This window comes from Anomaloglossus baeobatrachus, chromosome 12 (assembly GCF_048569485.1).
Source record: "Anomaloglossus baeobatrachus isolate aAnoBae1 chromosome 12, aAnoBae1.hap1, whole genome shotgun sequence".
Taxonomy (NCBI): domain Eukaryota; kingdom Metazoa; phylum Chordata; class Amphibia; order Anura; family Aromobatidae; genus Anomaloglossus; species Anomaloglossus baeobatrachus.
Window position 1 is genome coordinate 52,436,837 of NC_134364.1, and position 22,431 is coordinate 52,459,267.

A 22,431-nucleotide genomic window follows, 5' to 3' on the forward strand; every position below is an offset into this window, starting at 1 on the left:
AAACGGCTGTCTGTGGATGGATACCATGTTTGGCATAGGTAGTTTCCTTGACTGGAGACTGCCCTTCCCGTGGTTGTTCCTTCCCGGTGAAAGACCTGGCTAGTTTCCTGCCAGCATTGAGAAACATGTGATGGTGTCTCCGCAGGCCTTCTTGCTTTGAATGCTTCCATAGGGTGGGAGCTTGGCAACTGGGTGAGTTGGAGGAGCCAGCCGAGAGTAGAGTAGAAAGAGGAAGGTCAAGTTGAGTGAGAAGTTTGTGGGAGGCAGAGGAGGTGTCGCGGGCGGCGGGGCGCTGCGCTCACCACGCTCGGGTCTGGCGCTGCTGCTGCTCGGTGGCTCGAGCGGTGGGCCGGATCCGGGGACTCGAGCGGCGCTCCTCGCCCGTGAGTGAAAGGGGGTGGTTTGGTTTGGGGATTTGGTCCGTGACGCCACCCACAGGTTGTGGTGAGGTTGGGCACCACCGCTGCTATTGCCGGGGATCCCGGGAGCGATGGTAGGGAGCAGCTAGGATGTCGTTTCCCCCTCCATGGGTAGGGGTTGGTGGATCCGGGGCCCGGTGAGGTGACGGACTGGCAGGGCTGGCAAGGTGCAGGGTCGCGGGGACTGCGCAGCGCGGTGCCAGAAGGCACGGTTGTACTCACACTCAGCCACAAATGTACGTAAAGTCTCTGGTAAAGCAAACGGCTGGATGGACGGGTCCCGCAGCCGGCTGCTGTGACTTCTCCCGGACGGTTGGTGGTGGCTGCCTTTCCCTGCACCTTTTGTGGATGTTCGGTCCCGATGGCTTCTCACCGGTAACCCGCTCCCCAGCGTGTGTATGTGCCGGAGGAGCCCTTTTGCCCGCAGGCTCTGGCCCTTGGAACTCTAGCTGTGGCGGTAGCTGTATTTCCTTTTTGTTGGTTGGACGGTTGCCTTCAATCGGGTCTTGGCTGTTAGGAAACCCCTGGGGTTCTGGTCACTGACGGATTTGACCTTGTTAACGGCGACTCCAAGCCTGGTCAGGGTCCGCAGGCCCTGCCGGTTTGTGCTGGCTTCACTTCGCTCCCCGGTTCGGAACCGGCGGGCCACCACCCGTCCCCGGTCCTACGGTTCCGCGTTGATCTGCCTCTCCTGTAGACTGCCACCACCGTCTGCCAACCTTGCTCTAAGTGCCCGGGCCACGTACCCGGACACTGTCAGTTTGCTCCTCCACTACTCCTTCACTCCTTCTCCTTCACTTCCGTAACTGCACTCTACTCAACTGACTTCCTTTCCCACCTCCAGGACTGTGAACTCCTCAGTGGGTGGGGCCAACCGCCTGGCTCCACCTCACCTGGTGTGGACATCAGCCCCTGGAGGGAGGCAACAAGGATTTTGTGTCTGACTGATGTGCCTGTCTCGGGGTGTGGGTGTCGTGTTGTACTACCTGTGACGACCTGGCTAGTCCAGGGCGCCACAGAGGCAGATAGTCTGCAGAGTGAGTTGAAGTTGAAGTGAGAGGAGTAAGAAGAGTAGTGCTCTAGTCAGTCAGGAGCAGGAAGGAGAAAGTGACGCTTCCTGGTGAAGACCCTGGGGCCCGGCTAGGCCCAGGTGACACCAAGCAGAACAGAGGGGATTCCAGGGCCACAGACCGCTTTCAGGCTAGTGGCCTGTTCCACAGAACAATCAGGTGGAGGGATCAAGCTGCAGACAGGGGACGGTCCCTAGAAACTGGAGGAAGAGAAGTCAATTCCAAAGGTAAAAACCGAGGCCCAGGGTAGTTGCAAGCACCCCGGGCCACAGCCCACAGCAGAACCTCTGGAAAGGGGGTAGAACACCCAGTAGGAAAACCCCTGGCCCGGAGGCTGTAGTGGAGGCCAAGCTAGGTTCATCCAGTAAAGGCAAGGCTTAGAAGTCAGCTGAAGAAAGGAACACAATAGAGGGGTACACCGGCTTTCGCCCCCAGATCTACCCAGGATCGGCAGAGGTCCCTGACAGTGGGTTCCAGCAGTCCAACGGCACCAGTGTGCACCAGCCAGGAACTGTGAGTAAAGACCTTGAAACTGCACCCCCTGGTGTTGTCTCCGTTATTTCACTGCATAGACTTCTATCACCACATCGACACTTATAAGCACCAACTGTTGCCCCGGGCACCGCTCCACCTGTGGGGAGCAGGACCATCCAATCTGCCATTCCATCAGCCCCGGAGGCCCCATACAGCAGCGGCGCCTTAATAGCCGCAAACCACAGGTGGCGTCACGAATATAAATTTTAATAAGCACCCCCACTGAAGTCATATTAATTGACTCCCGCCAGGGTCACGGAGTCGGGCCCCGCCACCACTGACGACCCCCGGACTAGTCCGGCCTGGCACCGGGTGTCCCATAGCCCTGGGGTGGGCGAGTCATATACAGTATGCAGTACTTACATTTTTTCATTTTCAATTGCTCTGTGCCACAGTAGTTTTGACTGCTGTCGAGGTTTACTGTTATATAGTGCAGACCAAAAGTTTGGACACACCTTCTCATTCAAAGAGTTTTCTTTATTTTCATGACTGAAAATTGAGATTCACATTGAAGGCATCAAAACTATGAATTAACACATGTGGAATGAAATACTGAACAATAAAGTGTAAAACAACAGAAAATATGTCTTATATTCTAGGTTCTTCAAAGTAGCCACCTTTTGCTTTGATTACTGCTTTGCACACTCTTGGCATTCTCTTGATGAGCTTCAAGAGGTAGTCACCAGAAATGGTCTTCCAACAGTCTTGAAGTAGTTCCCAGAGATGCTTAGCACTTGTTGGCCCTTTTGCCTTCACTCTGCGGTCCAGCTCACCCCAAACCATCTCGATTGGGTTCAGGTCTGGTGACTGTGGAGGCCAGGTCATCTGGCGTAGCACCCCATCACTCTCCTTCTTAGTCAAATAACCCTTACACAGCCTGGAGGTGTGTTTGGGGTCATTGTCCTGTTGAAAAATAAATGATGGTCCAACTAAACGCAAACCGGATGGAATAGCACGCCGCTGCAAGATGCTGTGGTAGCCATGCTGGTTCTGTATGCCTTCAATTTTGAATAAATCCCCAACAGTGTCACCAGCAAAGCACCCCCACACCATCACACCTCCTCCTCCATGCTTCACGGTGGGAACCAGCCATGTAGAGTCCATCCGTTCACCTTTTCTTCGTCGCACAAAGACAGTGGTTTGATCCAAAGATCTCAAATTTGGACTCCTCAGACCAAAGCACAGATTTCCACTGGTCTAATGTCCATTCCTTGTGTTCTTTAGCCCAAACAAGTCTCTTCTGCTTGTTGCCTGTCCTTAGCAGTGGTTTCCTAGCAGCTATTTTACCATGAAGGCCTGCTGCACAAAGTCTCCTCTTAACAGTTGTTCTAGAGATGTGTCTGCTGCTAGAACTCTGTGTGGCATTGACCTGGTCTCTAATCTCAGCTGCTGTTAACCTGCGATTTCTGAGGCTGGTGACTCGAATAAACTTATCCTCCGCTGCAGAGCTGACTCTTGGTCTTCCTTTCCTGGGGCAGTCCTCATGTGAGCCAGTTTCTTTGTAGTGATTGATGGTTTTTGCTAGATAAATATAGATATAGATAATATAACTTTGATTTTATTTTTTTGTTTAATATTTTGTCCATTATGAATACTTTTACAACTTTGCAAGTCACTTTATTAGGGGATTTGTCTTCATCATTATTATTATTATTATTTTTTATTATAGCGCCATAAATTCCATGGCGCTTTACATGTGAAAGGGGTGTACATGATAGGGAAAAGTACAATAATCATAAACAATACAAGACACAGACAGGTACAGGAGGATAGAGGTCCCGCCTGCGAGGGCTCAGTCTACAAGGGATAGGTGAGGATACAGTAGGTTAGGGTAGAGCTGATTGTGTGGCTCTGTATCAAACTGAGGGTTACGGCAGGTTGTAGGCTTCATCATTCCTTTAAAATAAAATGCATGCAAGTTATTTTCACATCCCAACTTTTCCCCAGTCTATTTACCTGTCTTTAGCTGCATTGATATCAGAACATACTCATTTGGAGTACAGATGATGGCACTGAAATGGTCAACTGCTCGTACTTAACCATATTCCCCAATGGAGGGTGCACACATTGCACCAAGGTCTTTATTACGTTTTTGGTGTTCTATGCATTACTACAGGACCACTAGCAAATGTGTTGGTTAATATCTAAAACCATGTTAATAATGTGAATTATTTAAAATCTTTTACCTGATCTCTGTTTAAATGCCCATTTTTCTCTTCCACAGGACTGCCACATCCACCATATAAACTGCGTGTAGGTGAGGTGAGAAGCAGCACGGCGATGGTGACCTGGGCTCCAGGGTTTGACAACTATTCTCCGCTCCTCTCTTGCACAATGCAGGTATATTGCAGTTTTCTGAAGCTGAGCTATTAGGGGGCACTATTTTAGGACTTTGCTTTCACAACTTTAAAAGGTTATTCTGTGGATAGGCAACGAGAACTACAAGCTATTACAATACTACATTACCACCCATGTTTCTCCCCAAATAAGACCGGGTCCAAAAGAAGGGCCAGGGCTTATTATCAGGGAATGTCTTTTATATTTTTATATATAATTATAAACTAATTTAATTATTATTTTTTTTCTTCATGAATAGCAATGCACATTTATCCTTGGGGAAAAAAGATCAACATTGATTCAAATATAGTCATATCGCATTCGATGTCTGTCTGTCTAATCTACGCGCACACACGCACACACGCACACACACACACACACACACACACACACACACACACTTAATGTTTTTTGGTTTTTTTTTTTCCTGACTGCTGCGTTTTTGAAAGACTAGGCATGTCCATTTTTTCAGCATTTTTGCAATATATTTTCACCATTGAAGGTAATGGGACATTGCAAAAAAACGAAATAGCTGTGTTTTTGCTACTTTTGTGCTAAATGAAACTAACTTTTTTTTTTAAAACATGTACTGTAGCAAAATGGCGCAGCAAAAACCCAATAATGTCTGCTTTTTGGAAGTGTAGCGCCCCTAAGTACATCAGGGTGCTACAGGAAACTGCATCCTGCCCCAGGGTGCAGGACCTACCCCCTGAGGTTCCAAGGTTCTTGGGAACCCAGTGCCGCTAACATCTGCATCACAAATCCCAGCAACCACGCCACACCAGGGACTGCCAGTCACACCAGGGGGTTGGTTTTGTCAATTGAGGGCCAACCCAGAGAGAAACTAGGTAGACTGGTGGGAGAGGGCAAGTGAGTTAGCTCCAGGACAGCAAGGAAGACAGTTGAGTAGTAAGCTCCACAGAGTGAGGAGCTGGGAATTGTAGCTCCCCAGAAGAACAAGAGCTGGGTCGCAAAGGTGATCCACAGGCAGAGGAGTCGGTGACCGGGTCCAAGGAAGCTGGCCAGGCGTGTAAAGGAAGCAGCCTAGTGTGAGGACTGTAGACGCCAAGTGGGCTCAGTGGAACTGACCGGTACCGAGCACGACTGGGTACAGGACGCTAGGTTAGGAACTGCTTCAACAGCTTAACAATTAACCTGAACAGGCAGGAAGCCTCCAGGGGACCTCTCTGACCCAAAGAAACTGAAGACTTCAGCACAACGAGGGGGACAAGGGTCTGCTGACTATAGAACCCATAAGATCTCAAGTATCAGTCTTCAACAAGAGAACTTCACTACACCACAGTGAACTGGCCCCAACGGTTGCAAGCCACAAGGACCAACAGAGACAACATAAGTGCACGGAGGCAGGTTCTGAGATCACCCAGCGGCACTGGTTATCCCGGGGATCTGGACGGTCTCACACGGGCGAAAGTGTAAGAGAGACTTTGGTTTACCTACAGTGTGTGCGTCTTCTTCTCCACCACCTTTACCTCATCCAGCACCACGACTACCCGCAGTGAGTACTCTGGTCCCTGCACCCTGTCCTCCCAAATCTACCAACACTCTGAGCCCGGGGCCTCCCCTACCTGCGAAGGGACTGACACCTTGCTGCTCCACACAATCTGCCCCGGTCCTCTCCCAAGCAGCGGCGGTACTCCCATTACCGTAACCTGCAGGTGGCGTCACGAACTTCTCCCCTGTAAATAACCCCCCTTTACAAATTGAGTGTCTGCCAGGCCCGGGTCCGGGGACCCTCGGAGCCACAGTAATCCTGGATCCAAGCAGCTCGCCTGCCTCGGGGCGGCATAAAAGCAGCTTTTTTACTGCCAATAAATTAGGTTTTGGCTGCATAACTAATACAGCAAAAAATGCAATGTGTGAACCTAGCCTAAAGGGGGCTTTACACGGTACGACATCGCTAATGCGAACTCGTTGGGGTCACGGAATTGGTGACGCACATCCGGCCGCATTAGCGATGCCGTTGCGTGTGACACCGATGAGCGATTTTTGCATTGTTGCAAAAACGTGCAAAATCGCTCATCGGTGACATGGGGGTCCATTCTCAAAAATCGTTACTGCAGCAGTAACGAGGTTGTTCCTCGTTCCTGCGGCAGCACACATCGCTCCGTGTGACACCGCAGGAACGAGGAAGCTCTCCTTACCTGCCTCCCAGCCGCTATGTGGAAGGAAGGAGGTGGGCGGGATGTTACGTTCCGCTCAGCTCCGCCCCTCCGCTGCTATTGGGCGGCCGCTCAGTGACGTCGCTGTGACGCTGCACGGACCGCCCCCTTAGAAAGGAGGCGGTTCGCCGGTCACAGCGACGTCGCCGGGCAGGTAAGTATGTGTGATGGGTCTGGGCGATGTTGTGCAGCACGGGCAGCGATTTGCCCGTGTCGCACAACAGATGGGGGCGGGTACCCACGCTGGCGATATCGGGACCGATATCGCAGCGTGTAAAGCCCGCTTTAGGCTGTGTCCCCACAATGAGTTTTTGGTGAGGTTTTAAAGTGGTGTATTTTTGCTGCTTCACAAACGCAGCGTCTTACAGTTCCAGGAAAGTGGATGTGATTTATAGAAATCTCCTGCCCGCTGAGCTTCTTTATTACTCTGTGTAATCTGCCCTGCGGTGCGGGTTTCAAATCTGCAACATGTCAATTTCTCTTGCGGGTACGCTGAGTTTTCTGTGAAGATTTTCATTAAATTCTCAAAATTTGCAGGTAAAAAATCTCATGTAATCCTCACATGACTGTATCAATTAAGTTTTTTTTTACGGAACACTAGAAAGTATTAAATACAAAGCCGCTTTATTTAAAATATGAAGTTCCAAAAAGTGACAAAAATGTGACAAAAACACAATGAAAAAAACGCAAGTAATGCAATTTACATAATAGGAGCCAAAATTCTGCAACATCAGTAATGCACCAAATGCTCAGCGAGGGAGCGGAGCCTCAGTTACCTGTAGGGTGCCGGAATTGGGAGGATAAAAGTTTGAGACCTAAAATACTGATAGATTTTTCTGCATTCTATTTCTGCTTCACTAAATATTATAATCCAGAAGTAATTCTTTCTCCTTTCAGACAGTTTTTCGGCTCTAGCTGTGGTTCAGCGACGTGCTGACTCAGTTTTGTGTCTGACTCACGCAGCCATCTTGAGGATACAAATACTTTTATATTTCACATTGCAACAACCAAAATGTCAGCGCCTAAATGTTTTAGCTGTTTTTCGGATTTTACAAACTCTTCTAACACACACAACAGCTAACATAAAATTAAAGGGGTTCTTACGCCAAACACAAAGTTTTCTCTATGTATTTGTAATCCAAAATAATGAAATGTAATAATAATACATTTTCATTACAATAACTGTCTTGTTGAGAATCAGACATTTCGTTGTGTGAGTAGGCCCAAGACCATCACATCTTTTGTCCCTCGATCAGCAGGTTTTTTCTATGTAATCTGAGAGCAGTGTGACATAGGGGCTGAGACCCTGATTCCACTGATGTATCACTTACTGGTCTGCTTGCTGTCATTTTGATTGGAGATCTAGCAGAGCTCTGAATACTGAGCCCTGTACAACTCCGCCCACTCCACTGATTGGCAGCTTTCTGTGTACATTGTGTATTGTTAGTGCTTCCTGCACCTACTGCAAATCAGCACTAATACAAATTATACTAGGTATAAGAAATTTCTTCCAATATTATGGTTGTGTCGCGGGCGGGGAGGACGCCGCTGCTGCGCTCTCGCTAACGCTCGGGTCCGGCGCTGCTGCTGCTCGGTGGCTCGAGCGGTGGGCCGGACCCGGGGACTCGAGCGGCGCTCCTCGCCCGTGAGTGAAAAGGGTGGTTGGTTTGGGGGATTTAGTCCGTGACGCCACCCACGGGTCGTGGTGAAGATGGGCACCACCGCTGCTGGTGACGGGGATCCCGGGAGCGATGGTAGGGAGCAGCTGGGATGTTGTTCTCCTCCCCCTCTGTGGGTAGGGGTCGGTGGTCCCGGGGCCCGATGATGTGACGGGGAGGCAGGGTTGGTGAGGTGCAGGGTTGCAGGGACAGCGAGGCGCGGTGCCGGATGGCACGGGTGTACTCACTCAGTAAGATATGTACAAAGTCCTCGGTAAACCAAACGGCTGGATGGAAGGGTCCCGCAGCCGGCTGCCGTGTCTCTCCCCAGACAGGTGATGGCGGCTGTCTTTCCCTGCACCTTGATATTCTCTTTTGACTACTATGGATCCCCAACGGTAGTCCGCTCCCCGGTGTATGGGTACCGGAGGAGCCCGTTTGCCCGCAGGCGCTGGCCCTTGGGTCTCTAGCCTTAGGCGGTAGCTGTATACCCTCATGGTGTGGGCAGTTGCCTTCAATCGGGACTTTTGCTGTTAGGAAACCCCTGGGGTTCCGGTCACATTCGGATTTGACTATTGTCGGCGGCTCCAAGCCTGGTCGGGGTCCGATGGCCCTGCCTGTGTGTGCTGGCTTCACTTCATTCCCCAGTCGGTTCCGGCGGGCCAACGCCCGACCCCCGGTCCTACGGTTCCGCGTTGCTTCACCACTCCTGCAGACGGCCACCACCGTCTGCCAACCTTGCTGTCTGCCTGGGCCACAAACCCAGACACTTCAGTGTTTACTCCTCTCACTTCCACCTCCTGGACTAAACTGTTCTTTTTCCCGCCTCCAGGCCTGTGAACTCCTCGGTGGGTGGGGCCAACCGCTTGGCTCCGCCCCACCTGGTGTGAACATCAGACACTGGAGGGAGGCAACAAGGGTTTTGTGTTTGGCTGGTGTCCCTGTCTAATGGGGGGCGGGGGTGTTTGTGTGTTATCTGTGACGACCTGGCTAGTCCAGGGCGTCACAGTTGTAACGCTCGCCGCCGGGGATAGTGCTGCAGCGAGCTAAAAGTGGACCCACTGGACCACAAGGAGACCCCGGGCTTACCCTTGCATGGGTTAGAGGCCTGGACTGTTGCAGTTGACCCCAAGGACAGGGGTGGACACAGGAGCAGACGGGACAGAGTCTCAAGTGCTGACAGAGACCACCAGGGCGGCTCAAGGCAGGTAGCACAGGTAGGACTGACAGACAGAGTCTCTAGTACCAACAGGGCAGGACTAACAAAGTCACTAGGAAGGCAGATGGCAGGGCCAGGGCAGACACACAGTCTCTTGCACCAGAAGGGCAGGACGGACAGGCAAAGTCACTAGTACCAACAAGGCAGGACAGAAAGGCAGCAGGTACAGGCAGAACAGGACTGGAACCAGGCGCCAACAGGTAGGATGGGCTGGTAGCCAGGTACAGGCAGAACAGGACTGGAACCAGGCGCCAACAGGTAGGACGGGCAGGTAGCCATGTACGGGCAGGGACAGGACTGGAATCAGGTGTCAACAGGCAGGAAGGGTTGTTACCAGGTACAGAACAGAACAGGGTGGACCCAGGTGCAGGCAGGAATAGGACAGGACCAGGGACAGGACGGGTGACCTGACAACTGACTAGACAGAACCAACTAACTAAACTGATGGTGTTGAACAGGCAACTCCCCTAGTGGGAGCGTGCCTTAAATACCCAGTGCCTCTCAGCGATAGGCTGAGAGGCACTTCCTGGTGCACTGGCCTGTTAAGAGAGGGGCAGCGGCACGCGCACACTCCCTAGGAGCGCTCGTACAGGTCCTGTGATGCGCGCACAGACTCTGTGAGGTAACAGGAGCAAGCCCGTGGAGAAGATAGCAGGGACGCGGAGCAGTAAGTGATAGCACATCCCTGCAGGAGGGGAGAGGCAAAGACACAGAGTTACAGTGGTATTACTAATCTTTTGATAGATCACCCAATTTCGTATACACAATAGGTGATATCACAGCTCACCACCTCCTCTTCCTGTACAATAACTTATAACACTTCTATATACATTATATAACACAGGATCCACCATTCACAACAGGTGAAATTACAGCTCACCTGCTTCTCTTGTACAGTGACTAATAACGCCCCTATATACCATAAATTACACAAGCGCCAACATTCACAATAGGTGACATTACAGCTCACCTCCTCCTCTTGTACAATTAATGATAATAACTCCATATACAGCTGATAAGAGGATCCATCATTAACAATAGGTGATGTTGCAGCGCCCCTACTCAAACTTCCTTCACAGTGATCATCCAACATAGAAACCTGTTTTAAAGTGAGCCAAGAAGCAGGTTTTTCACATATAAAGTACAGATACTGCACTATACCTTTTTAGTTTAGAGATTCAATGCTTAATTAATGGCTGAAAAATCTTTTCTAAAACCTTCAGAAATTAAGTCATTTAGTGCATTGGCATGAGCAACTGGGCAGGATTTTGTGGGCCTGGGTCTCTGGAATGATCTTCCTCCTGGCTTGCCATTGCCGCTGTTGGCTGCGCATGCGCAATACTAGAGTGACGGTGTTTTCAATAAAATGGTGCGCTCTGCACATGCGCATACTGCGATCTCCAGCGCCATTAAATTGAAGACCCTGTTGAGAGGAATATGAGTAGTGGTGGCGCATGCGCAGATTGAATTTTTTTTTGTTTCATCAGCGCATGTGCCACCGCCATTTATCTCCACAGCATCCGCGGTAAAATGGCACCGGAGATCATGGTACACACATGTGCTGATCCTGGCACCATTTTATTGAAGAAAACGTCTCACTAGTGTAGCGCCCCTGAAGCCATCAGGGAGCTACAAGGTTCTGTATCCTCACCAGGATGCAGGGCCTACCCCCTAGGGCCCCAGAAGACCAGTGCCGATCACATAAACACTGCACAAAATCCTAGTTTTTCCCCAACAATGACCCATATAATGCTACACAGCTAGGGTCGGATCAATGGATGGCCGCCTAGAGGTGGAGCCAGTCCAGTCCACGAGTTGACCAGGTGGGAGGGGCAGACTGTGGACAGTCAGAAAGAGAGAAGAGAGTGTAGAGGTGACTGTGAAAGTGAGCAGACGCACTGACTTGGAGTGAACAGTAACCTGGTACCCAGGAGGGTAGTTGCCGGTTGAGTACAGTGGAGTACTCCCGGAACTACGCACAAACTGGGTACAGGACCCTAGGACAGGCAGAAGCTTCAGGCAGGGCTGATTAACACCTTCACAGCGAGGGGACCATAAAGGACCTCACTGTCTTTTAAAAATCCGAGACTCAATAGCAAAGGGAGAACCGGGGACAGGACCAGAGACGCCAACCCCACAGGGTTCACGCTACCATCATATGGACTGCCGTGGAAAACCACAGGACGAGGACCACCAGTTGCTCTACACCTCGGGGACCCACCAATCAGAGACAGGTGCAGGGGAAGAAGGCACCAGATTACTAAACTAGCACTGGGACAAAGGGGAGCTGAAGATGAAACCAGCCGGCCTCGGGTGACCAGTTACCACCAGAAAGTGAGTAAAGAACCAGTTGCACTGAACCGCTTATGTGGCCTACCTTCTTCCGACACCTGTCATTTCACCTTCCCTCTGGGGCCTGGCCCTGCTTGCGGAGGGCCTAACATCCAGGCTGCCATTAACACCATCCCCAGTAGTGGACATTGTGCAGCGGCGGTTCCATCTACATAGCCGCAACACTGCAAGTGGCATCACGTGTGAACACTATTCTATTCCCCTGTAAATATTTCCCCTTTTCAAAAAGGGCCCAGGGCACGGAACCGGGCAACGGCCACCAAAGTGACATTCCCCAGATATACATTGCCCGGGACCGAGTACCCCGTAACCCAGGGCGACAATCTAGCAATGCATATGTGCCACCAACATCGGCAATGGCGGTGGAGGTGCGAAATCTACGTAAAGATGAGGCAAGCCAGGAGGAGGAATCCTTCCTCAGGACTCGGCTCACAAAGTCCCGCCCCGAAGATAAAGCCACGGTACCAATGACGCAATTTCTGAAGGTTTGATAAAGGATTTTTAAACCTTGCCTTTTGCTACCATTACTACGTCTTACCGCTGATCAGCTATGCTTTGCTGCCCTTGTCTGTGAGGGTGGCTTTGGCATAAATGGACAGTTGGCGATGACAAACTCATCTTGATCGCTGTGCTCTGCATAGGCTGCAACAGTAGTAAATCATGTGCACTGTACATGTGCTGTGCTTTGCTCTCAAACTCTGATTTTTTTTTTTCCTTGCTTGTAATTTTGTGACGAAAAGATGAGAACCTGATGTGTGAGCTGCCCCCAATTTACAAAGTGTCTTCTGTGAAAAGAAAAAAAAGACAGAATGAATTTTATGTTTTTACATATTTTTCCTAACCCTATGTGAGTCTAGGACTAGTGTGAAAAGGGCTTTACCCATGGATACACACAGCTCACATCCAGCCTATATTACTGTGAGGGACACTCACATGAGTGAATAATGTGCCTTGGATCAGGCTGCAAACTGCATATCTGAGAGTAGGAATATAAATATATGACTGAATGAAAGAACAGAGATTGTAGGTTGAAATCTAGTACAATTTTGCTTAACATTTATAAAAATATATATATTTTTTTTCCTATGTGAGAGGTTACCAAAGCTTTTAAAGCCCAGCTGCATAACTTAGAAGTGATTTGACTTGCAATGAATGGCATCGGGCAGCTGATCTGATGGCGATTGTCCATAATGAGCATATCTTATACAGTGAAAGAAGCCGGTGCATATTAAATGTCCAGCTAATTGGAAACTATTTGATTGCTCATGTATATAAGTATTAATATATACTGTATTGTTTGCGGTCCATGGGGGGCTGCAATATTTTATGCAGATGCAATGAATAAGAATCATGGTGATGACTGGAACTAATAAAGGTGTATAATAATTGCGCATGGTGTCTTCATTTGTGAATTGCAAACCAAAACTGGTGAAACATAATAAGGCTGTGTTAACACAGGGCGGGGTTTTTTTTTTTTCAAATTTTTTTTTTTTTTTCTGCAGGAAAATTGATCTTTTGGCAGCAAAGCTCAGTTTTTGCTACTTCTTTTTTTTCCCCATCATTTTTGCAGCCTTTTTGCCATATTTCTGCTGCGTTTTGGCTGCCCTTTTTACCTTTTTTTTTTTTTTTTTTTTTGCAGCGTTTTTGCTGTCTTTTTTTCTTGCATTATTGCAACATCTCTGCCGCCATTTTTGCTGCCCTTTTATGGTGCGCTTTTGTTGCCTTTTTTTACCTTGTTTTTTGTTGTCCTTTTTGCTGCCCTTTTTTGCTGCGTTTTTACTGCTTTTTTACCTTGGTTTTTTTTGTTGCATTTTTGCTGGGTTTTTTGGTGCATGTTTTTAAGCCTTTTTTACCTTGCTTTTTGTTGCCTTTTTTTTTGTTGTTGCAGTTTCCTGCCTTTTTTTTGTTGCTCATTTTGCTGCCTTTTTTGCTGCCTTTTCTACCTTGTTTTTTGTTGCTTTTTTGCCTTGTTTTTGGTGCTTTTTTGCTGCCTTTTTTGGCTTGTTTTTGCTACCTTTTACCTTGTTTTTTGTTGCCTTTTTTGGAGCAATTTTGCCTCCTTTTTACTGTCTTTTGCCGCTTTTTTTACCTTGTTTTTTGTTGCATTTTTGCTGCCTTTTTGCTTTCGTTTTTGCTGTCTTTTTTACCTCCTTTTTTTCTCATTTTTGCTCCCTTTTTTGCTCCTTTTTAGTGTGTAATTTGTCTACAGTAAATGTTTAAATAAACTTTGTTTCTACAAAAACACACCAAAAAACAGTGCTGTGTTTTTGTATTTTCTCATTGCTTTTAATGGTGAAAAAAGTAGCAAAAACACTGAAAGAATTGACACGGTTTCTTTCAAAAATGCAGCAGTTTTCCATTTCAGTCAGGAAAAAAAAAGTGTGTATGAGATTTTTGAAATCTCATAGACTTTGCTGGTACTGTTAAAAGCAGCTTTTTATTAGCATGGATTTGCATAAAACCAATTGAAAAAAACATGCAAAAATGCCCTGTGTGAACATGGCCTTGTTCTGTTTGCTGTGTCTCTCAGTAATCACACTCAGTGGAGATCTTCAGGCTATTTATTAGGTGGTATTGTCAGCCATAACATCTCTCTCTGCTGCCTGCACTCTGTCTGCAGTACTAGCGAGTTCCCCCTTGCTTGTAAACACATACAAGAAGAGAGACCCCTAGAGGCCCCTAGGGGACATACAGCATATACATATTGCTACATCCTTTCTCTTTTAAACAAGAATAACAATCAAACTTAATAAACACAAGTTAATCTGACCAAGTAAAAGATAATTACAATCTATACAGTTAGATATAATCCTTGAGGTGCGCAGGCTTTCTGATCATTCTGCCCGCCCTAGTAACATAAGAAGAGTCAATGTCCACCTCTGGTAGTTGTTCTGATTCTGGTAATGTGCCTTCTGATATTGCCTGTCTCTGGTTAACAGTCTCACCCTGATGGTCAGCAGTCACTGTTGGTACTTGGCTTGGACTTGCTGCCTCGTTCTCTTGGGTATCAGGATATTGTTCAAAAGGCCATGAATCATCTTGTTCTTGTGTTTTCCTCAAATATCTCCTATTTCTCCTTAGGCTTCTTCCGTCTTCTGTTACAATTTAGTAGGACCGAGGTCCTAGTTTCTGGACAACCTTTGCCTTTTGCCAGTGTTTGTCGTATTTGCTGCTTGGCTGCAGCCGTATGTTGTCATTCCTCTGGAGATCTGGCAGATCCTTTGCAGATTTATTGTAATAGAAAGCTTGCCTATCTTGATTTTTCTTTAGTTGAGCTTTGATGTTTCCCACCAACTTTGGCTTTAACAGATGACTAGCGGTTGGTATGAGTGTCTTTGTACGTCTACTCATGAGCCTCTGTGCCGCACTGCTGTCTATGCCTTGGGTGGGTGTGTTTCTATGATCCAGTATAGACAGATATAAATCAGTACCTGCCTGTTTTGCTTTTTTAAGGAGTCTTTTGGCAGTTTTTACTGCGGACTCTGCTTTGCCATTACTCTGTGGATATCTTGGAGAAGACGTCAGGTGTTCAAATTCCCATCTCTTGCTGAAAGTTTTAAACTCTTCTGAAGTAAACTGAGCAGCATTGTCAGAGAACACGATATTTGGAATGCCATACCTGGCAAAATGGGCCTTGAGTTTTTTAATCACTGTTCTCGCCCTTGTGTCCTGTAACAAATCAATCTCCCAAAAGTTAGATAAATAGTCCACTGTAATCAGGTATTCTTTGTCATTCCATGTGAACACATCTGTTCCAATTTTTGACCAAGGCCTCTGTGGCATTTCATGAGGTTGCAATGTCTCCTTTTGTTGCTTATCACTGCAGGATGCACATATTTCACATTGTGCTATATAGTTTTTAATGTGGTCATTCATCCCTGGCCAATAAATAGATTCTCTTGCTCGCCGTAGACATCCTTCCCTGCCTAAGTGCAAAGAGTGCAGTGTTTCCAGTATGTCTCTCCTGAGTGCTTCTGGTATAACAGCTCTGTCTCCTTTAAAGATGATTCCTTGCTGCACTGACAGTTCATCTCTTATGTGGAAGAATGGAGAAACTTCCCTAGGTGCATGCTGCTTGTATTTTGGCCAGCCCTGCAAGATGACAGTCTTTTTAAGATCTGGAGTATTTTATCCTTCTCTGTACAAGTCTGTATTTGCTTAAACTTGTCTTTTGACACCGCCAGATAGTCACACATATTGATGGTTTCAATTTCATTCTCTTCATCATTTGTGACAGGTAGGTATGCTCTGCTTAGAGTATCTGCAATCAGTAAGTCTCTTCCTGGACAGTAACAGATGTCAAAATCGTATTTCTGAAGTCGTAACAGCATGCGCTGTAGTCTCTTTGGGGCATTTAGTAGTGGTTTCTTTGTAATGCTCTCCAATAGCTTGTGATCAGATTGCACTGTTACTCGTCGACCATAGGTGTACTGGTGAAACTTCTCCATCCCAAATACCACAGCCAGTAACTCCTTCTCAATCTGAGCATATCCCTGCTCTGTTGTTGTTAGGGCTCTGCTTGCAAACGTGATTGGCTGTTTGTTCTGCATTAGTGTAGCTCCAAGGCCTTTTTCTGAAGCATCACATTGTACCACCACTTCTCGATCTGGGTCGAAATACTTCAGGGTTGCTGCATCTGCAATAGCCTTCTTTACTGACCGGAAAGCAGTTTCCTGGTTTTCTGTCCATTCCCAGAGCACATCTTTGTGGGTTAGCTGTCTCAGTGGCTCACACATATCTGACAGATGCTTGCAAAACTTGGAGAGATAATTTACCATGCCCAGAAATCGTTGTACTCCACACACATCAGTTGGGGTTGGCAAATCTTGAATTGCTCTCACCTTTTCTGGATCCACTTTTACACCATTTGAGGTCAGAAGATGTCCAATATATGCAACTTCTGTCATTTTCAGTTTGAATTTGTCCACGTTCAGCTTTATTTGTTTTGCTCTACATCGGTCCAAAAATTGTATCATCTTCTGATCATGATCCTTGATTGCAGATTCCATATCTTCGCCTTCTCCCACTATAAGGATATCATCTGCTATTGTTTTTACTCCAGGAAGTCCTTCCAAAGCCTGCATCAATTTCTGCTGGAACATCTCCGGAGCAGGTTTTAGTCCCATGGGCAGTCTCAGCCATTTATAGCGTCCAAATGGTGAAGAAAATGTTGTCAATAAACTTGATTCTTCAGTCAGTTCCACATGCCAGAATCCATTTTTGACATCCCATACAGAAAATATTTTAGCCTTTGATAGATCTGGGAGAACATCCTCCAATGTTGGCATCGGGTAATGATTTCTTTTCAGCGCCTTGTTGAGTGGCTTCAGATCAATGCATATTCTTAACTTGCCTGATGGTTTCTGCACTATGACCAAACTGCTGATCCAATCTGTACTCTTCTGGACTGGTTCTATCATGCCTCTTTTCTGTAAATCTTGTAGCTCTACTTTCAGTGGTTGCATTAAAGCTACAGGCACCCTTCTTGTAGGTAATCTGGTAAGCTGCACGGTTTTATCAATTTCTAACCTGTATTTACCTTCAAAACATCCATCACCTTCAAATAAATCAGCATACTCCATTTTTTTTTTTTGAAAGTCCAAATTGCGCTCTGCGTTTAGTTTGGATTTGGTATATCCTGGGAAACCTCAACAGACATAATGTTCTGCGACTGTACTTTTATTAAGTCCATTGCCTGCACTGCTTTTACTCCCAGTATTGGTACATGGTTCCCACCATGCAGCACGGTAAATTCAGCTCTGTAACTTTTCCTGTTACATGGGTTCCGTATTTTGAGCTTACATGTCCCCATAGGTTTCAGAACACTTTTGTTGTACATCACCAGTACCTTGTCCGTTGGCTCAATGGAAACCTGCTTGTTCAGCAGAGCACTTGGAATTAGATTACAGCTTGCTCCACAATCCAGCTGAAATCTAATGGGCTTCTCATCCAACAGGAAGGTTGCATAGAGCTGCTTGGCATCCTGGTGGGCAGTGTAGTGCATAATGAAACTGCCCCAGACTGTGCAGCAAGGGGTTAACCTCCAATGCTGTTTTTGTCCAGCCCCCTCTCCCGTCCAGGCCCTGCTCTTCCTTTGTTTGGGAGGGGACTTCGTCCTGGCCCCTCCCGAATTCCCAATCCCACCTATAGGGTGTAATTTCTACCTATATATTGGGGTCTGGGCCGGTGTCCGGCCTCTTCCCCTGGTATTCCAGGATCCGGAGCAGCTCTCCTGGTGGAAGCAGGAGAAACCCGATGGACCTTCACATCCTTGAGACGCTGCAGGCCCATGCGTGGCATGAAGGTTAGGGATGACTGGCTCGTTTATTTGTGGAGCTCAGCTCTCCTCAGTCACAGATAGAGGCTATGTTGCAGAGCCCTGCAGCACCTGCCGGGGAAGTGTTTCTTCTCCTAGGTGCTTCCCTCGGGCCCCTGCTCCACGTGCATCCCTGCTTTTCCTGTCCCTGCCTTTAGCACTGCAGGCAGGCTTTAATAAACACCTCACAACTATTGCTCCCTCAGCCCCCCTCCCTGTTGTCTTCACACAGCACAGTTTGCTCCACGCCCCCCTTCATCTCCCCTGCAGCTCCCAGCACGTCTAGTGCATTAGCATCACAGCAGTATTACTTTAACCCCTCATATACTGCCATGGACAATGACACCACTTCCTCTTCTGCAGGTTTTGGGCAGTGTGTCTGCTCACCAGCCTGTATCCCTGGCTCAGAGCCTCCAAACAGTGAACACCACCCCCCCACCCCTAACTCCCCTCCTGTGCTGCATACCTGTACGTTCTCAATTAACCCTTGATGCCCAAGCTGTCCTCTTCTTCACATCCACAGCTACTTTCACAATGTCTAAATCCTTGCAGACCACAGGGGTCCTGCTTATGTCCTACCAGTGATCGGTCCCGCTTCCCCTCTGCATCGGGCTATGTGCCCACGTGGCGTGTTTTCATGCAGTTACGCTGCGTTCTGCATCGCAGCGTGGCTGCATGCGTCCTGCGTCCCCAGCACAATCTATGAAGATTGTGCATAATTCATGCCCACATGGCGTATTGGAACGCAGCGCTTCGGCTACTGCCGGGATGCTGCATTCTAAGAAGTGATATGTTGCTTCTTTTGTGCGCTCTGCATGCAGCCCCCGCTCTGTCTATGGGGGGGGTTGCGTGTGGAGCGCATGAAATCGGCTTTTCAGTACGGACTGTTTCTGCGGCGGTTTGGGGCGCACGTGTGCTGTTCAGATCGCTGCGGAAATTTCTGTAGGGATAGAACGCAGCGTGGGCACATGGCCTTGCATCGGTCGGATCTGCACGATCAGCGTCGCTCGCCGGATCGGTGCAGGAGGCGCTTGAGGCATTCTTCACGTAACTTCTCCCGTACACACAGAAGCCGGCGTTCACACTCATCTGGTAGAAGTCGCCTTTCGAATTCCTTTTGAGGGCTCAAGCGTCTCGAGGGTGACTGATGAGTGTGCACGAACATCTATGGTGCAGCCTACGAGGACACAGAGGAATTGGTCTGCTACTGAACAGCCCGGGGATGTGAGGTATGCCCCTTCCCACGTCAGCGGTGGTGTATCTACGGCGAATTCCACAGAGATGGCATCCACATCAACATCCGGTGTGTTCACGGAGGCTTGGGGGATTAAGGCATTACAGCTCCTTAAGGTGGCATTCTCCATCTTCATTGTTTGAGAGATCGGGCGCTTCGAGGATGCCTGGCGGTCTTGTGCTGTCACGTCAGCGGTGGTGTTTTGATGGATACTCCCCCTGTGATAGCATCATGTCGACTAAGTCACGTTTATATTTGTCCCAGTACTTATGATAAGAAACCCAGGGTCACGAGAACGATTAGTAATTGGCTACAGGTTTTTCAGTCCTAGGTCAGAAATATCCCGACCGTGGTCCTGAAATGTTCATTTATCAATACCTAATTTATAGTTCCTATAAACTCATGGTGGTTATGGGTGTAGTTGGTATTATGAGGATTTTCAGCGTCGGCTTGTCCCTACACCCTGGCATTGGTTTGAGTGTCCAAGCTATGGATTTCTGGCTTAGGTTAATGACCGTACAGAAGCCAGTATACCACTTTTCAATCCACGGCCACTGTGCCGGGACCTTCACAAGGTCCAGCCATGGTGGCCGTGCGCCGCCCAGGAGCGTGTTGGTTGTTTAATGATTGACACTTCCGGTTCTTTGGGTTATGCAATCCTAGCACGAGTGTTCTGCTTGCTGCGGAGCCATTTGGCTGTTAGATGCCCTCACCCTCCTTCCAAGGTCCTCGGTAAAATGGTACAAATGTCTCAGACGACCCCGGTAAAGGTATCAGAGATGCCCCTTGTGGCTTGACAAATATCCCAATAAGGATGTGGCTGGTCATATCAGTTTTGTATTTTTCTTTCACTTTATTTATTCTATTTAAGTTTTCTAATTGCTCCCTTATTGTCGCTAAAAGGAACGGAACCGGTTAAATTTCAATTGATACACCACCTACTGTATCTCACCCACACGGCGGACTCTGTTAATCATGGTATCCCCCTTGAGTAAGCTTTGATTTCTGTGTCTTTTTACAGTATAATTTCCCTTATACGGGAGTTCGGACGCAGTGCACTTTTGCTTAATCTGATATCGAATCTGTGTTTTGTCCGTTACCTGTTCATCCGTACTGTTCCATAGTTTGGGTTGTTGCATGTATGGCAATTTTTATTACGATTCTTTACTTCCCATGGGATGCTTTATGTCATTCCATTATTTTTAACTCTTCAGTTCATTACTTCAATGGGTGCGGTGGTGTGAGACGCTCTCAAAATTTGTCACTCACTACTTGATGATTTTCTTTAATTGCTCTAGTGACTTCGATGAATGCAAACAATTTTTGACATTTTTTCATTTGATATTGAGTTTGTTGTCCCTTTGCCCCCAAACAAATGTAGGGCACGAAAGATTCAGACCCTGTTTCAATTGAGTGTGGGTTTTGTTTTTGTACGGTGCAGTCTTAAAGGGATTTTCTACATACCAGGAAAATACATTCACTTTGTCTAATTGGTAATTCTGTTGGACAATTTTGTTGCTTATGTGATGTTATATTACTGAATGGCAGCATTAGAGAGGTCAGAATTAGGCTATGTTCACACTTTGCGTTTTCATCTGCGTTTCCGCTGCTTTTAGAGTCAGTTTTGAACTGCAGCGTTTTTGTGCCCAAATGCATGCGTTTTGATTTTCCATTAAAGTCAATGAGAAATCATGAATTCTTGTACACACTTTGCGTTTACAAACGCATCACAAAATTTGCATAAGTTTGGTCAAAAACCATGCGTTCAGAAAAGGACCCTGTCAATTGTTTTTGCCATTTGTGGTGCGTTTTGTTAACATTGAAGTCAATGAGAAGTTGCAAAAAGCAAGAAATATCAAAATTCCTGCGTTTTACCTGCTTTTTCATTGCAGAAAACATGCGTTTTGGACTACCAAAACGCATGCTTTTTGGACATCAAAATAATGAATTGATATGTTCCTTTACACACACACATAATCCGACAATTAAATTTAAGAAAAATATGCATTTATTGTTATTTTACCGATAAAATGTATCTTAACGCTATAATTTTATTAAATATATCTTTTTCCATTATTTTTCCCATTAATATAAATTTGTCCCTTTTTTTTCTACTTTTTCATTCCGTCTGAATGTTTCAACTTTATTTAGTAGTGTCTTGATGTTCAAAACGCATCTGTCAAAACGCAGGTGAAAAAGCATGCAAAAAGCGCTGAAAACGCATCTGAAACGCGGTAAATACGCATGCGTTTTCAGCGCTAAATTTCTTAAAAAGGCAACTTTGGCTAAATCAATTAAGCCCAAAACGTGCGTTTACAACTGCATGTAGGATGACGGAAAGTGCGCACATAGCCTAACAGCCCGAGCTAATTAGAATTACAGGCATAGTATAGTTATAAGTATTTGTGTCTTTACAGGAAAGTTACATTGCGCCAAATGCAGTTCACCGCCTCTCATTGTCCACTAGGGGCGCTTCACCCTGACCACAGGATTACGTATTACATCTGACTTACTGATTTGGTCTCAATTCCTTTTCACCTTAATGAGTGCATGTTCAACATGTGTTCTGTGGTGTCTAACCAGGTTTTATTTTTGCTCACCAATGCGTCTTTTTTCTGATGGTTTTAGCGCTGTTTTTGGCAATCAGTGGTGCCGGGGCACCTGGCCCTCACCTTGTTAACTTTTTGTTTGACTGCTAATTTTTCCCTTTCAGAATCGTTCCCTATTGTCATTGCTGTGGAGTTTTGCCACAAGTCACTAGCCAACTGTAATATTTTGTTTGATGTTACGCTGCATACAATACACATTTGGATCCGAGCATGGGCTACGGGTTCTCAGAGTAATGCTCCATATTGATTGTCTCGTTTCTGTTTGCAGGATTTTTCAGCTGGTACCCAATGCCAGCCCGGTGGGTTGCCATTGCCACACCGCTGCGAGATCTTGTCGGGACCAACTCCTGACAGAGATTAGGACTTCAGATCCCCCTTCAAAGTGGCAACTTTATGGATAGGCGTGAAACAGTGGTTAGGTATAGGTATGCTGGTAGCTGGTCCCTCGGTTCTGATAACTTTACCTGTTCGGAGGTTACCCTCCAATATTTGATGCACCTTTA

The 22,431-nt window shown here is 47.2% G+C and overlaps 1 protein-coding gene across 1 annotated transcript in view; it reads left to right on the forward strand.

The window, feature by feature from the left end:
• Positions 1-22,431, forward strand: part of TYRO3 (TYRO3 protein tyrosine kinase) — a 277,637-nt gene that overhangs the window by 146,586 nt on the left and 108,620 nt on the right. The window contains exon 6 of the mRNA XM_075330191.1: positions 4,248-4,363. Coding sequence (XP_075186306.1) covers positions 4,248-4,363 — 116 coding nt within the window. The remainder of the gene's footprint in view (positions 1-4,247; positions 4,364-22,431) is intronic.